General features: G+C 43.2%; 2 protein-coding genes across 2 annotated transcripts in view; one reads left to right on the forward strand and one right to left on the reverse strand.

The window, feature by feature from the left end:
- Positions 1–13,046, forward strand: part of KDM6A (lysine demethylase 6A) — a 794,872-nt gene that overhangs the window by 115,075 nt on the left and 666,751 nt on the right. The window lies entirely within an intron of this gene.
- Positions 1–13,046, reverse strand: part of EFHC2 (EF-hand domain containing 2) — a 149,965-nt gene that overhangs the window by 81,518 nt on the left and 55,401 nt on the right. Inside the window, exons 8-9 of the mRNA XM_082247559.1 lie at positions 4,897–5,062; positions 1,883–2,025 (exon numbers count right to left, since the gene is read on the reverse strand). Of these exons, the coding sequence (XP_082103685.1) occupies positions 1,883–2,025; positions 4,897–5,062 (309 nt within the window). The remainder of the gene's footprint in view (positions 1–1,882; positions 2,026–4,896; positions 5,063–13,046) is intronic.

A 13,046-nucleotide genomic window follows, 5' to 3' on the forward strand; every position in this document is an offset into this window, starting at 1 on the left:
GGAGGAGGAGGTCGCCAACGCAACCAGGGCACCGCCAGCACCTCAGAAGGCAGGGTTAGCATGGCCGAAATGTGGAAAAGCTTTGTCAGCACGCCACAACAAACAGCAGCACCAGCAGCTCAGATGGAACGTCTTAGCAGGAGGCAGCATTTTACCAACATGGTGGAGCAGTATGTGTGCACACGCCTACATGTAGTGAATGACGGGTCTGCCCCCTTCAACTTCTGGGTCTCCAAATTGGGCACATGGCCTGAGCTTGCCCTTTACGCCTTGGAGGTGCTGGCGTGCCCTGCAGCCAGTGTATTATCTGAACGGGTATTTAGCACGGCTGGGGGCGTTATAACAGACAAGCGCAGCCGCCTGTCCAGAGACAATGTGGACAAGCTCACGTTCATTAAAATGAACCAGGCATGGATCCCACGGGACTTTTCCGTACCTTATGCAGAATAGCAATGGATACCGACCTTACCCACCCATTGTTCCATTTTTGCTCTTTCTCACTCTTTTGGGGTGTACCCTCATTTAAAATTTTTGAAAAGAAGCAGTGTTGGCTACCTCGTCCTCCTCCTCAGGGCCAGATTAATGTAGGGGCTATTGGAGCTGCAGCTCCAGGCCCCTACCTTTTATATAGGCCCCGGGTTGGCCATATTCACTGTTACCGCTCTTCTGTCACTTGTAAACACAGAAGTCTGGCTTCTATGCTCGCTTCCCCAGGCAGCACCCTCAGAACCTCCCCACACAGCGTGAAGGCCGGACAAGGAGGGACAGTTGGCGATGCATGGATGTGTTTATGGGCTTCAGAGACAGCATCCCATGTTGAATTAGGCATGCATGGCTGCACCCTTCCTCCTCTGGGTGCATGGCAAGGCACGGCCCTTAAGGCCCTTCAAAATCCTCAGCACCAAGCCCATGATGCTGTTAATCCGGCCCTGGTCCTCCTCCACCGCCGCTTCCACCTACACCGCCCATAGGTGTGCGCAGCCTATTGCATTAAGGTGTGCACCCCAAAGTTGAAATACACATGCATGTGTTTGCCAGCAGGGAGAGTAATGTATCGGGGCCATGTACCTGTAGGCAAGGAGAAATAGAGCAGAGCAGGTCCCAGGGAGATCTTTCCCATCTCCTCACTGGCAATGCTATGTGCCCTAGGTGATTAGGGTGTGCCCAGGCACACCCAGCACACCCTGTGCGCACGCCTATGTCACCGCCACATCCACCACCACCTCAACCTCCCTCCTACTCCATATGGGCCTCGTCCTTCAGAGATGAAGAAGAACATTGTTTTATTTTTCTGTTTTTTTTTGTTGTTTTAAGTTATTTCCCTATCCACATTTGTTTGCAGAGCACTTGCCATGCTCTTAATTACGTTTTGCTGCCATTTGCAGCACTCTAGCCCTTTCCTTTGGTGTTTTAGAGCCATTTTAGTGCCTTAAAGTTCGGGTCCCCATTGACTTCAATGGGGTTCGGTGTCCGGGAAAAGTTCGGTAAAAGTCCGGGACACGGACCCGGACTTTTTTTTAAAGTTCGGCCGAACCCGTCGAACACGGACATCTAGGTGTCCGCTCAACCCTAGTTATAGAACATAATTGCATTATAGAATATTAAAAAAAAAAAAGTCACAGTTACTTTGCTGAGTAACTAATTACTTTTTCTATGTGGTAACTGAGTCAGTAACTCAATTAGTTTTTGGGAGAAGTAATTTGTAACTGTAACTAATTACTTTTTTTAACTAAGATGAGCAACACTGCTGAACATCATGGGCCGTCTTCCATCTCTTTGTGAATAGACAACATGAATAAACTTAACTATAGTCAAAAAGAACCAAATTACATCAAACCACATTTATTTCTACTTACTAAAGAATTATATATTTGTTCAGTACCTGAATTTCGCTGTAGTGGTTCGAATACAGCTATGGTGTCATCACTTAAGAAATAGGAGATGATGAACTTTCTTTCCAAATCTATGGGGTTTTCTGTAACAAGTTTTGCAACAAATCTAAGAATATTGCTCTCCAGGCCATTCCTAGAAAATAGAGCAATTAGAAGATAAGAAGAACTTACAGACAATGAGAAAAGCCCATTTCTTCTAGAGTGGTAAAAAAACTTCTACAAAACTCCACTGACCAGCACATGAGCATATTCGATTCAACTGAAATATTAAATTATATTTGTAAGGTCACCATATTAACAGTTCTTCTGTTACAATATTGAAAATAAAAAATCTGGGACAAATAGTCCATGAAAATATTCAGTATTCAAAGTTATGGTTTAACCACTTGACGACCGTCCACAGTACATTTACTGCGGGAGGGCGAGCAGCATGGGCAGGCTGGATCACGTACATGTAGGGGATCCAGTCTGGGGCGAGCAGAGCGCCACTTCTGTGACTGCTGTATCCACTGGACACAGAGGACTGCAGCTCCCGGTACCTGGCCGATTTGAGAGGCCCGGGGATCATGTGATCGTTATGTGATCACATGATCACAATGTCAACAATGAATGAATGAATGAATGTCATTATTAACAGCCGTGCTTTCTATACAGTAATACAGTGATTGGCCAACAGCTATTACATGGTACTTGGGCCAATCACAGCACCCTGTACCATGTGATTCGCTGTAGCTAATCACAGATTACTAGTAATCACAGTTGTTAGAAATATAACCTATTCATGACAGTTCAAAATATTGCTGTTACAGTGATCATCACTGTACCAGCAATCATTTTTTTTTTCTTAACATACTGTCACCAGTCAGTGTACCTAATTTCTGGGACACCAGTCATATGATGACGCTGTAATGCACTGGTTAGTATGTAAAAAAAAATTGTGAAAAATATTGACCCAGAAAAACAGATATGGGTAATGTAAAATGCCATGGCCAAGGATAGGGAATTTCAGGATTCACAGTAAAATATACAATGTGCCATCTCCAAAACTTCCTGTTATAGATCTGCAGCTTTGTCTCTATTCCTGAAGAACAGCAGGCATGCTGGTACATGCGGTTTTGTGGCTATAGCTTGCAAGGTTTTGCTGTTACCTGGTAGTCCCCCAAGACTTATTTTCAAGATTGGTTAACCACCTGCTGTTGATTCAGTTAGCTATATGCAAAGCCTAACCAGACCATCTTCCATTATATTTAGCTGGCCTATTCCCTCATTGTCTGAGCAACAGTTTTCCCAGTGCCAGGTCTCCCCATTTACGAGCAGACTACCCATGTTTTTTAGTTAAGATATTTCCTAGCGTACCCCCCAGTGAATGTATAAATGATTGATTATAAAAGACAGTATAATAAAGTGGTTGTAAAGGCAGAAGGTCTTTTTTAACTTAATGCAATCTCTGCAATAGGTTAAAAAAAACCTTCTGCATGCAGCGCCCCCCCCCCCAATACTTATGTAGCACCCTCCTAGGTGGGTGCTAGGGAGTGAGTATAGTTTTTGGCTCTGTCTGCCTATTACAGGAGCAGTAGGTAAATTCTATATTGCACTCTGCTTAACAGGGAGCAGGATCTGCGAGTTAGGTCTGCTCAATGTGATTCACTTGGTGTGGGGGTGTCTACCCACTGGTCCAATGTGGAGGCACGTTTGACAGTGGAGGAAACCTGGCCAATGAGTACACAGGCTTTGATACAGACCCAGTGATTGGCACAGACTGGTTGTCTCGGTGCATTGTGGGGTGGAGTATAAAAGCCAAGAGCACATGTGCTCCGGGTCTTTGGCTGGTGAGCAGAGTCCCGGAAGGAGGGTGGCAGCTGCCTCCTCTTCTGCAGCGGTTGGTGTACGGTCACAGGCAGTTGGCTTAGTGACTGCATCACCGGAGCGGTTTTCTTTGCCCTTGATCTGTGACTGAGTTGGCTTAGTGAGTCAGATGTGAGAAGCTGAACTCAGGTCCAGAAGAGCTGTCTCGGAGGAGTTGAGACACTGGAGAACCTGAAAGCAGTATTGTGAGTACAGGGGATCGTGTCTAAGGGCCTGACCAGGAAGGGGGGCCACTCCGGAGTAGAGTAGTCAGAGGACGGGAATTAGCTGGTGGATAGAAAGGGGGTGCTAGGCGAGTACCCTGAAGATAAGTGCTTAAAGGACTTTACCTCAGATTCATCTAGTGGCAAGATGAAGCTGCAGCCTTGACGTATTCTCAGATGGAAGTCCTCAGCATTGTGAATAGTTCAAGTTTTTGAGTATCTCACTCATCCCTTCTCCCATACCCATATAAAATAAAACAACAACTCCTAGACTGTTCATTGACTGAGCCGGAAAGTAAAGTGTTAAGATTCTGCATGCAGTTGCTATCGGTAACCCAGGGGGAACTGAAAGGTGAGAAATCCAGCAGCCCTCAAGGGGGCAGTGCTACACTTACCTGGGCCCAATCTCAAACCAACGATGTTCATTAAAAGCAGATGCTCTCTCTCCGTTCTCTCACTCCACTCCACACCATTGGCTCCTGCTGTTGTCAATCACAGCCAGTGAGGAGAGAGCCTTATGGACACACAGGGCGTGGCTCAAGAGCAAGCACATACAAGTGTCCCCATAGCAGGCATAGTTGAGGAGGGGAGGGTACCCGAAAAGAGGAGGATCTGGGCTGCTCTGTGCAAAACCATTGTATGTATTGTAATAGAAAAGTATTTTAATTAAAAAAAAAAAGTGAGCATTTGCAATCACTTTAAAGTGTACATAAACCCTAACAATAAGCTTCTCCTATGTGGTCTTTATTAGTCTAATAAATATACCATTGAAATCACTTTGTTTTATCTGTTCGATAAATGCAAAAATATAGTTATGGGTTTTGATTCTGAAAGAGTACGACATTCATTCGAAAAGTCAAAATGCTATAATTATATGATCAAAACTATTTAATGCTGAAAAGTTAATTTCCCCTGGAACACAAAAAAAAAAATACCTGTCTTTTTCCATGAATTTCTTGAAATCCCTTTGGGGTGGTTTTGGTAACAGTCCCAAACAGGAGCAAAGTGAATCTTCTTCTGAACCAAAGCCATTGTAAGGTGGAAGCTTTTTCCCATGTTTTGTAGGCTGTGGAGGTTTGTACTGAACCGGAGTGAAATCCTCTGTGGAATAAAACAGGATAAAATTGAAAAACATAGTACTATAATATTTAGGTTGCTGCTGACTAGCATATGTGCACTTTTTATCTCCTGATCAATTTAAAATCCTGAGGCTTTATATACATAAAACGAGGTTTCCCCTTACTGAAGTCAGATCAAACGATCACTTAGTTCTTGAAGTATAGGCACTGCAAATAAATGTACAATGGTAACTGTGCAATTTCTGTATATGTGCCTTAACTTGAGGACGGCACAGAATTTACAAATTGCAAGGAGAACTGGAGAATGCAAAATCTGATGTGAGGCTCTGCATAGAAAGCAATCTGATTCCAGGGTTTTTCTTTTTTGGAAACACTTAGTTGAACAAGCAGAAGTAAGAAGTTGTTTGGCTACCATGCACATCTGCACCAGATTTTGCACTCTCCAGTTTAAAGGCCCGTACACACGATCCGAAAATCGGAAGGAAAATTTCATCCGAGGAACGATCTGCCGATTTTCGGATTGTTAGTATAGTGCTTTCAACATCCGATTACGAATTTTCAGACGACAAAAACTGGATGTGCAGGCTATAAAACTTTTATCATACGTCAACACTACGTCCAATTTTAGTTTAATTAGTACAGTTTTCGTCCGACAAAAATCGTAAGAGCAAGACTAGGCACGCTCAGAAACTAAAGAACATACAAAACAATTCAACACATGACATCACTTCTGAAGTTGAATTCTTTTGTACGGGAATTTTCATATGAAAGTAACCTCTTCACTTTCGACATGAGACTAGCATGCAACAAAAAAACGGATGACAGATCGTTCGATAATCTGATCGTGTGTACAAGGCTTTAGAAAAACCAATCCCATAGTGACCAGGAACAAATATTGAGATTAGAAGTTCTAACTTCAGAGATGGTCAAGCAAGCAGCATCTTAAGAAGGTGGTCATCAAAGATAGCTACTGGATTCTTCTCAGTCCAGGTTTCCTTTAGGCTTTTTGTTGATATGTTTTTGTTCACTTGAGGTGGGTTTTGCATTCCCATAGAAGTCTATAGAGATGCAAAACCCACTTGAAGTAGGTCAAATGCAGATCAGAAGATGTACTTCAAGTCAATTAAATCTGAATGATCTCAGAATTCACAAACTTATGACAAAAGCCCAAAGCCCATTGATACGGCCATTAAAGTGGTCATGATTACCATCATTACAATTGTTTTGTGCATCAATTAGTTAGTAAGTTAAAGTGGAGTTCCACCCAAAAGTGGAACTTCCGCTTTAGGTATTCTAACCCCCTGACATGCCACATTTGGCATGTCATTTTTTTGGGGGGGGAGCGGGTACCTAGTTTTGACAGGTACCCGCTCCCACTTCCGCTCGGAGCGCCGCGGCGCCCTGAACGGAAGTTCTCCTCTCCCCCTCCCTCCCTGCAATCTTCTGGGGCATGTCAGAGGTCCCAGAAGATTGCCGGCCAATCAAGACGCGCAGCGCGACTCGCGCATGCGCAGTGGGTACCCGGCTGTGAAGCCGCAAACTGTCACAGCCGGGTGCCCACAGCAGTGATGCCGGCGCCGCCGAGACCAGAGGGATGAGGATCGAGGCTTCGGGCGGCCGCATCGCTGGACCGTTGGACAGGTGAGTGAAAAGGCTGGAACTCCGCTTTAAAATCATTTTCTACTTTTGGATAGACTGGGGAAGCATTAGACCATCTGTCAGGTTTTTATTGATGTCTGTATCTCCACTGGGGAAATTTACCTTCTGTTTGTATTGGTGACCATTATCACTGAATCAAAATGGAAGGGGAAATCCAAAATTTTAGGATAAGTTTCGGCACCCCCCGACTCATCAAGGGTCAATATAAAAATTGATTGAGCCAGGTAGCAAATTATAGGCTGAAGAGTGACTACTGTACATCCTATCAGATATTATGAGCTATTGTATTCAGACAGCTGTAGCACCCACAGCTGTCTGAATACAATAGCCAGAAGTGCAGATTCCTCCATCCACGTTATTTAGAGTGGATGGAGGAATCTATAATAATTTTCTCTCATTCACATTGGCTGAACAACAGAAATCTAAGCGAGTATGGCTGGCCACAGATATGTCTTCAGATCAAGAGGTGAAGGAAATAATTCAATTGAACCACCTGTTCTAGTGACAGTTCTTAAGAATTCTGTTGCCTTTAGAGAGATTGCTTCTTATTTTCCGTTGCATCTCCAGGACAGGAAGTGAACGGGAAATCAATACAGCAGGACACAGGCATTTAAAAAATATTCTGATAGGGGGGTTCAAAACCAATCTAAAATGGAAAAAAAGTTTGCTTTACATACAGTACATTTTAAATCATAATTAACAAAAATGGTATATACTGTAGATAATCACTTCAGCAAATATTTGGAATCAAAATTTTTCTACTTATCTAATTGGGTTTTTTTTTCCAATGAATTGCAATAAAATCTGTTGAAAGGCATCAAAGTTGTGAGGGGATACAACCCACAATGATTCAAGTGGAACTAAAGGATGCTTACCTTACCTTTCCTTCAATGGTGTCTGTGCCTTGCCAGCACCGGCATCTACTTCTCGATGCTAGTCTTCGTCCGTCTTTATTGGCTGGTGTGGGATGACGTCATTCATCCCAGCATACAAGGTCCATTCCAGTAATGTAAGCTGAGCTATGCAAGTGCAGCTCAGTTTACATGCCGGAGAACACTGCAAACAGACAGGTAGGTGTTTTTTTTATTGCGGAAGAGACTTTGCCTGCTCACAGTTTGTGACAAAGGAATTTTGACTTTAAATATCGTAATTGTAATATATTGGAATTGTAATATATTGAATAGACGGGTAAGTCCAGAATATGAATTCATGTGTACTGTAGAGATCATGCAAATGGATCCTCCACAAAAGAAAGCAACCCTGTATGTATTTCAATCTTTCACATCTGCACAAATATTAGCTTTGAGTGCAGTGAATATTGATCCCAATTACAACTTTGACAGTATCCTACAATACACACATGTAAACACACAAATATATGTGGTGTTGTGTATTAATCCTAAATATTAAACTGGTACTACTAAGCAATATCCTTATTCTCCCAAAATAGTCCATACATTTTTCGCCTCAGAGCTTAGTGAATGTTATGAAGTTTATCTTTGCAATGAAAACTCAATCACAAACGAGGAAAATAAACAAAAACAGCATTTCTTCTTGCACTTGGTTAGATGATGGAAGTCAGCAGAGCTTAACTTCATTCCCTAAGCTCTGGAGCAAATTCCCTTGCAAAGTGCAGTTTCCCTTGCAAAATGAACTGTATATTTGCCTTAACTGCTTGCCGACCGCCCACAGTATATTTACTGCGGCAGTCAGCCCTCCTGGGCAAAGCGACGTAGTACTACGTGGCTCGCCCAGGATCCTGCAGGGGGCGAGCGCGTGCCACCGGAGTCGCGCTCCCGCCCTGCTCGTTCACGGGCATCCCCGCGCGAGTGACCGGCGGCTCCGATGTCCGCCGGCCACTCGCGATCTCCCGCTGGAGAGGGAGAAAGGCAGGCGGCTAATGTAAACAAAGCCGCCTGTCATTCTCCCTGGTGTAACTGCAGAGATTATACAATCCTGCTATGTAGGATCGTATGTCTCTGTGGTTACATCACAAGCCACGCCCCTTTACAGTTAGAATCATGCCCCTAGGGACACACTTAACCCCTTGATCACTAATAAAGTTAGCCCCTTCCCTGCCAGTGTCATTTTTACAGTAACAGTGCATATGTATAGCACTGATTACTGTAGTAATGTCACTGGTACCCCCAAAAGTGTCAAAAATTTTAGTCAGGGGTCCGATCTGTCCGCCGCAATGTCGCAGTCCTGCAAAAAAAAAAATCGCAGATCGCCGCCATTACTAGTTAAAAAAAACAATAAAAATTACATAAATCTTTCCCTTAGTTAGTGAACGCAATCATTTTTGCGCAAACCAATCAAAATACGCTTATTGTGATTTTTTTTTACCAAAAATATGTTGCAGAAAACAAATTGGCCTAAAATGTTAAAAAATTTAGATTTTTACTTTTTTTTTTTTTGGGAATTTCATATGAAAAAATTTGAAAAATATTGTTATTTTTTAAAAATTGACGCTCTTTTTTTGTTTGTAGCGCAAAAAATAAAAATTGCACAGGTGATCAAATACCACCAAAAGAAAGCTCTGTTTGTGGGAAATAAAGGACGTCAATTTCATTTGGGTACAGCTTCGCACGACCGCGCAATTGTCCGTTAAAGTCACGCAGTGCCGAATCGCAAAATAGGCCCTGGTCTTTGAGCAGGGAAATCCTCCGGGCTTAAGTGGTTAAGTAAATAAACTCCACTGAGTTTTTCTGCCTCTTTGGAACCTCCTCTGTGAGCACCCAAGCCTCTCCTTTTTCCTTTCACATCTGTTTGTTCAGAACAAGCACCGCAGTTTAGTTGCAGTCATGTGCACTACTCTATACACACTACAAATCTCATAGTCCATAGTCCATACATCCAAACCCATCCTAGAAGCAAGCAAAATAGGGTGGCTACTTTCCTACATACAGTGGGACCATGATGAATGAAAGTAGCCCCCCTCAAGTCAGATCACAGCAGCAAAAAAAAAAAAAAAAAGATTTGGAAGGTAGAAGGTACTTTTATAAGTTAAAGCGTGACTTCATCCAGGGGAAATTATGCTTTTTTGCCTCCTCCCTTCTTCCTCTACTGATTTGGACACTTTTTTTTTTTTTTGAGGGGGAAAGTGGGTACCTGGTTTTGAGGGTCTTGAAACTATGGCCCTCCCGTTGTTCAGGAACTACGATTCCCATCATGCCTAGTCATGTCTGTGAACGTCAGAGGTTTACAATGCCTCATGGGACGTGAAGTTCCTCAACAGCTGGAGGGCTGTAGTTTGAGGATCCCTGGTCTAGACGATCCGAGCAGAAGTATGCCCCCTGCCTTACTCTCAGCCTTCTGGGACACCCTAGGTCACAGAAGGCTGCAGGACTATTCACAAAGTGCAGCGCGGCTCATGCATGCACAGTGGGAAGTCGGCTCTTTAGCATCATACCCAGCTTCCCTTAATAAACATGCCAGCGATGGGGACCTGAAGACGGGCAAAGAACTAACCTGGGAGAGAATGGCGCTGGATCCCTGGACAGGTAAGTGTCCAGTATTTGTAGCTGCTGACTTTTAATTGTTTGGGGGGGAGACTGAAGTTCCTCTGTAAGAATACTCCAATAGCAGTTTTTTTTTTTTTTTTAAACCAGAGTTTAGTGTCACTTTAAGGGTTAATTAAATGGACATTTGGATGACATTATTTAAAGGAATGTAAGTGGTCTGCTGCAGCTGTGCAGCTACATGAACCTTCTTGTGAATACACAGCCACGGGGTGTAATAAATAAATTTGTTGCATAATGCAATATTTACTTTAATCAGTGTTTACTGTAATTTAAAACACTACAAAGGGGAACGGATAACATCAGAATGCGTAAAACTGGCTATCGGACTATGTTTACATTCCATCATAGGAATATAATACATCTTTTTAAAAAATGCAGAATAATCAGAAAATAATGTCAACAGTACACTGCCTAGTGGACCACTTGTGTATGGGAGGCTGAGCGAAGAAACTCACATCAAATGAATGGGCCCCATGGCAAATGTCGTTAGAAACCCTTAGTCCTGCAAAGGCCTACCTAGTAAGCCAGCTAACCCATATTTTATTTTTAAACTTTAAAGTAAAAATTGAAGCTGGAGTCCAATCACATACAAAATAAACACATTCCAGCAGATTGGTAATCATATTACACCATGAAATGTCTTTTATAAGCCCAACTCCAGGCATAACTTAAATTTAAATATTGCATCAGAGGCCTTAGTCTCGGTTCCAAACTTCTCTTCTTAAGCCATTATTATTATTATACAGGATTTATATAGCGCCAACAGTTTGCGCAGCGCTTTACAATGTGAGGGAAGACAAGTCACAATACAATTAAAAACAGGAGGAACTAGAGGGCCCTGCTCGTTAGAGCTTACAATCTAGAAGGGAGGGTCAAGTGAAACAAAAGGCAATAACCGTGGGGGATGGGCTGATGGAGAAAATGGAGGTATATTTGTTAGGTGTGGGTAGGATAGGCTTCTCTGAAAAGGAGGGTTTTCAGAGATCGCCTAGAAGCTAACAGAGTAGGAGATAATCGGACAGATAAGGGTAAGGAGTTCCATAGGATTGGAGAGGCCCTGGAAAAGTCCTGGAGGCGAGCATGGGAGGAGGTGACGAGGGAGCTAGAGAGCAGTGTAATGGATCAAAGTCACCCTTTCCTCTATGAGCCAAGCTAAACTCCCAACCTGGAGACAAGAACATTTTCCCTGCTCATTATCCTCTTGGGCACTCATCCCACCCTATGCCTTTGTGAGTTCTCCGGACTCCTGAGAGAGGACCCAGCCACTGCCTCTACCAATAGGATGTGTCCATATCATACAGGCAGTGATGTGGACACCCACAAAAAATACCCCAGGAAGTAAATAGAAGAAGTGGAAAGGATTATCATGTGACTGTGGCTTCAGGTAAGTAAAATTGGCATTTAGATAGGATCAGAGGGGGAGTTGCTAATATCCTGAAGTTGAGCTTTAATTTAAACTGTGTAAGTGCCTGAATTTTATTTGGAATTAGCATCTTGCAGTCTACTGCACATTCTGTACAGCAGAGCTCAGAGAGTGGGAGGAAGAAGCAGTACAAGCAGCCAATCAGGTCTAAGGTATGCTAAAAAGGAGGAGAGAGCAAGGTAAGAAAAAGATGAGCTTATCAGTGTACTGCTTCACCTTTCACTGCCCAGCCACAGGGTGAGGATAGAGGACAGGACCTGTATATGAAAATGAAACAGCAACAATGAAAGAACAGGTTCCCTGTGCTGTGGGTCAAAGCTGTGTTAAAATTCGAACTGGATGGAATTGAAAAAATCAGCTCCCATATATGTGTTTTATCTGTGTATCTAGTGTTTTGCCTAGAGTTTTGCTTTTAGGCAAAATGCATACATGCAATATTTTCTATGTTGTTTCCTAGTTTCTAAAAAGCTGTTTGCTGCTAAGCTTTTTCTGTCCTCGTAAAGTCCTGGCTCAACCCCACTCTCTTCCTTTGCACAATGCTGACTCATCACCTCATCATTTGCTTGGTGATCAATACCAACAGGATCACTAATATTATAAAATCCTAATGTTTTTGTTACAATCTAGATGGACTTAGGTTGAGCTTACCAAAGATGACTGCACATTTCAGAGAGTGTGATGTTTATTTGCCATAGTCGCAAAAGGGACCCACCAACAACCCCGTATTTCAGCCTGTCATAGATTTTGACAGGCTGTTGGCAGTGGGGCTGGGAGTTGCACCTGTGCCTTCCAGGCATCAGAAAACAATGGGATTTGACGCACAAAAAAAAGCCTGTGTGCATGAGGCTTTAGGTAGAAAAACCTGTCCCCTGCCAGCATGACTCCCCCTCCAGCCAATCGGCGCGTGCGCGTGCCCCCACTATCTGTTACACAAAGCGACGTGCAGGTACGTGGTTTCGCGTAATAGAGCCGACCTGCTGCAGTAAAACGACTTGGCAAGTGGTTAAAAGACAACATATAATGCAGGAAGGACACCTGTTGTCATATAATGCTTTGAAAGACATATTTCACCTACCCTCGTGAATGTTTTTCCGCTACCTGCAGCTGCGCCATGCGGTACTATCACAATCGTCAACAGTTTCCTCTCACACTATGGAGCGTTTCCTAACTTCAAGCAATGCTGACAAGATCCTGTCGTCTCTCTACCTCTGGATCTCTACCAGAGATACTCGTAAAAATACCAAGTTGTTTAATATCTGGAAGGGAGACGTACCTAACCTTAATTCAGAGGACTGGGATGAAGGGGTCCAACAATATATCCCATTAATGATATCCACTAGGGACTAGGTATATCTAGCTCAAGTTTCTTCATAGGGAAAAGTATACCCCTCAGAGGCTCT

The sequence above is a fragment of the Pelophylax lessonae genome (genome assembly GCF_965119305.1).
Source record: "Pelophylax lessonae genome assembly, chromosome: 2".
In the NCBI taxonomy this organism is placed as follows: Eukaryota; Metazoa; Chordata; class Amphibia; order Anura; family Ranidae; genus Pelophylax; species Pelophylax lessonae.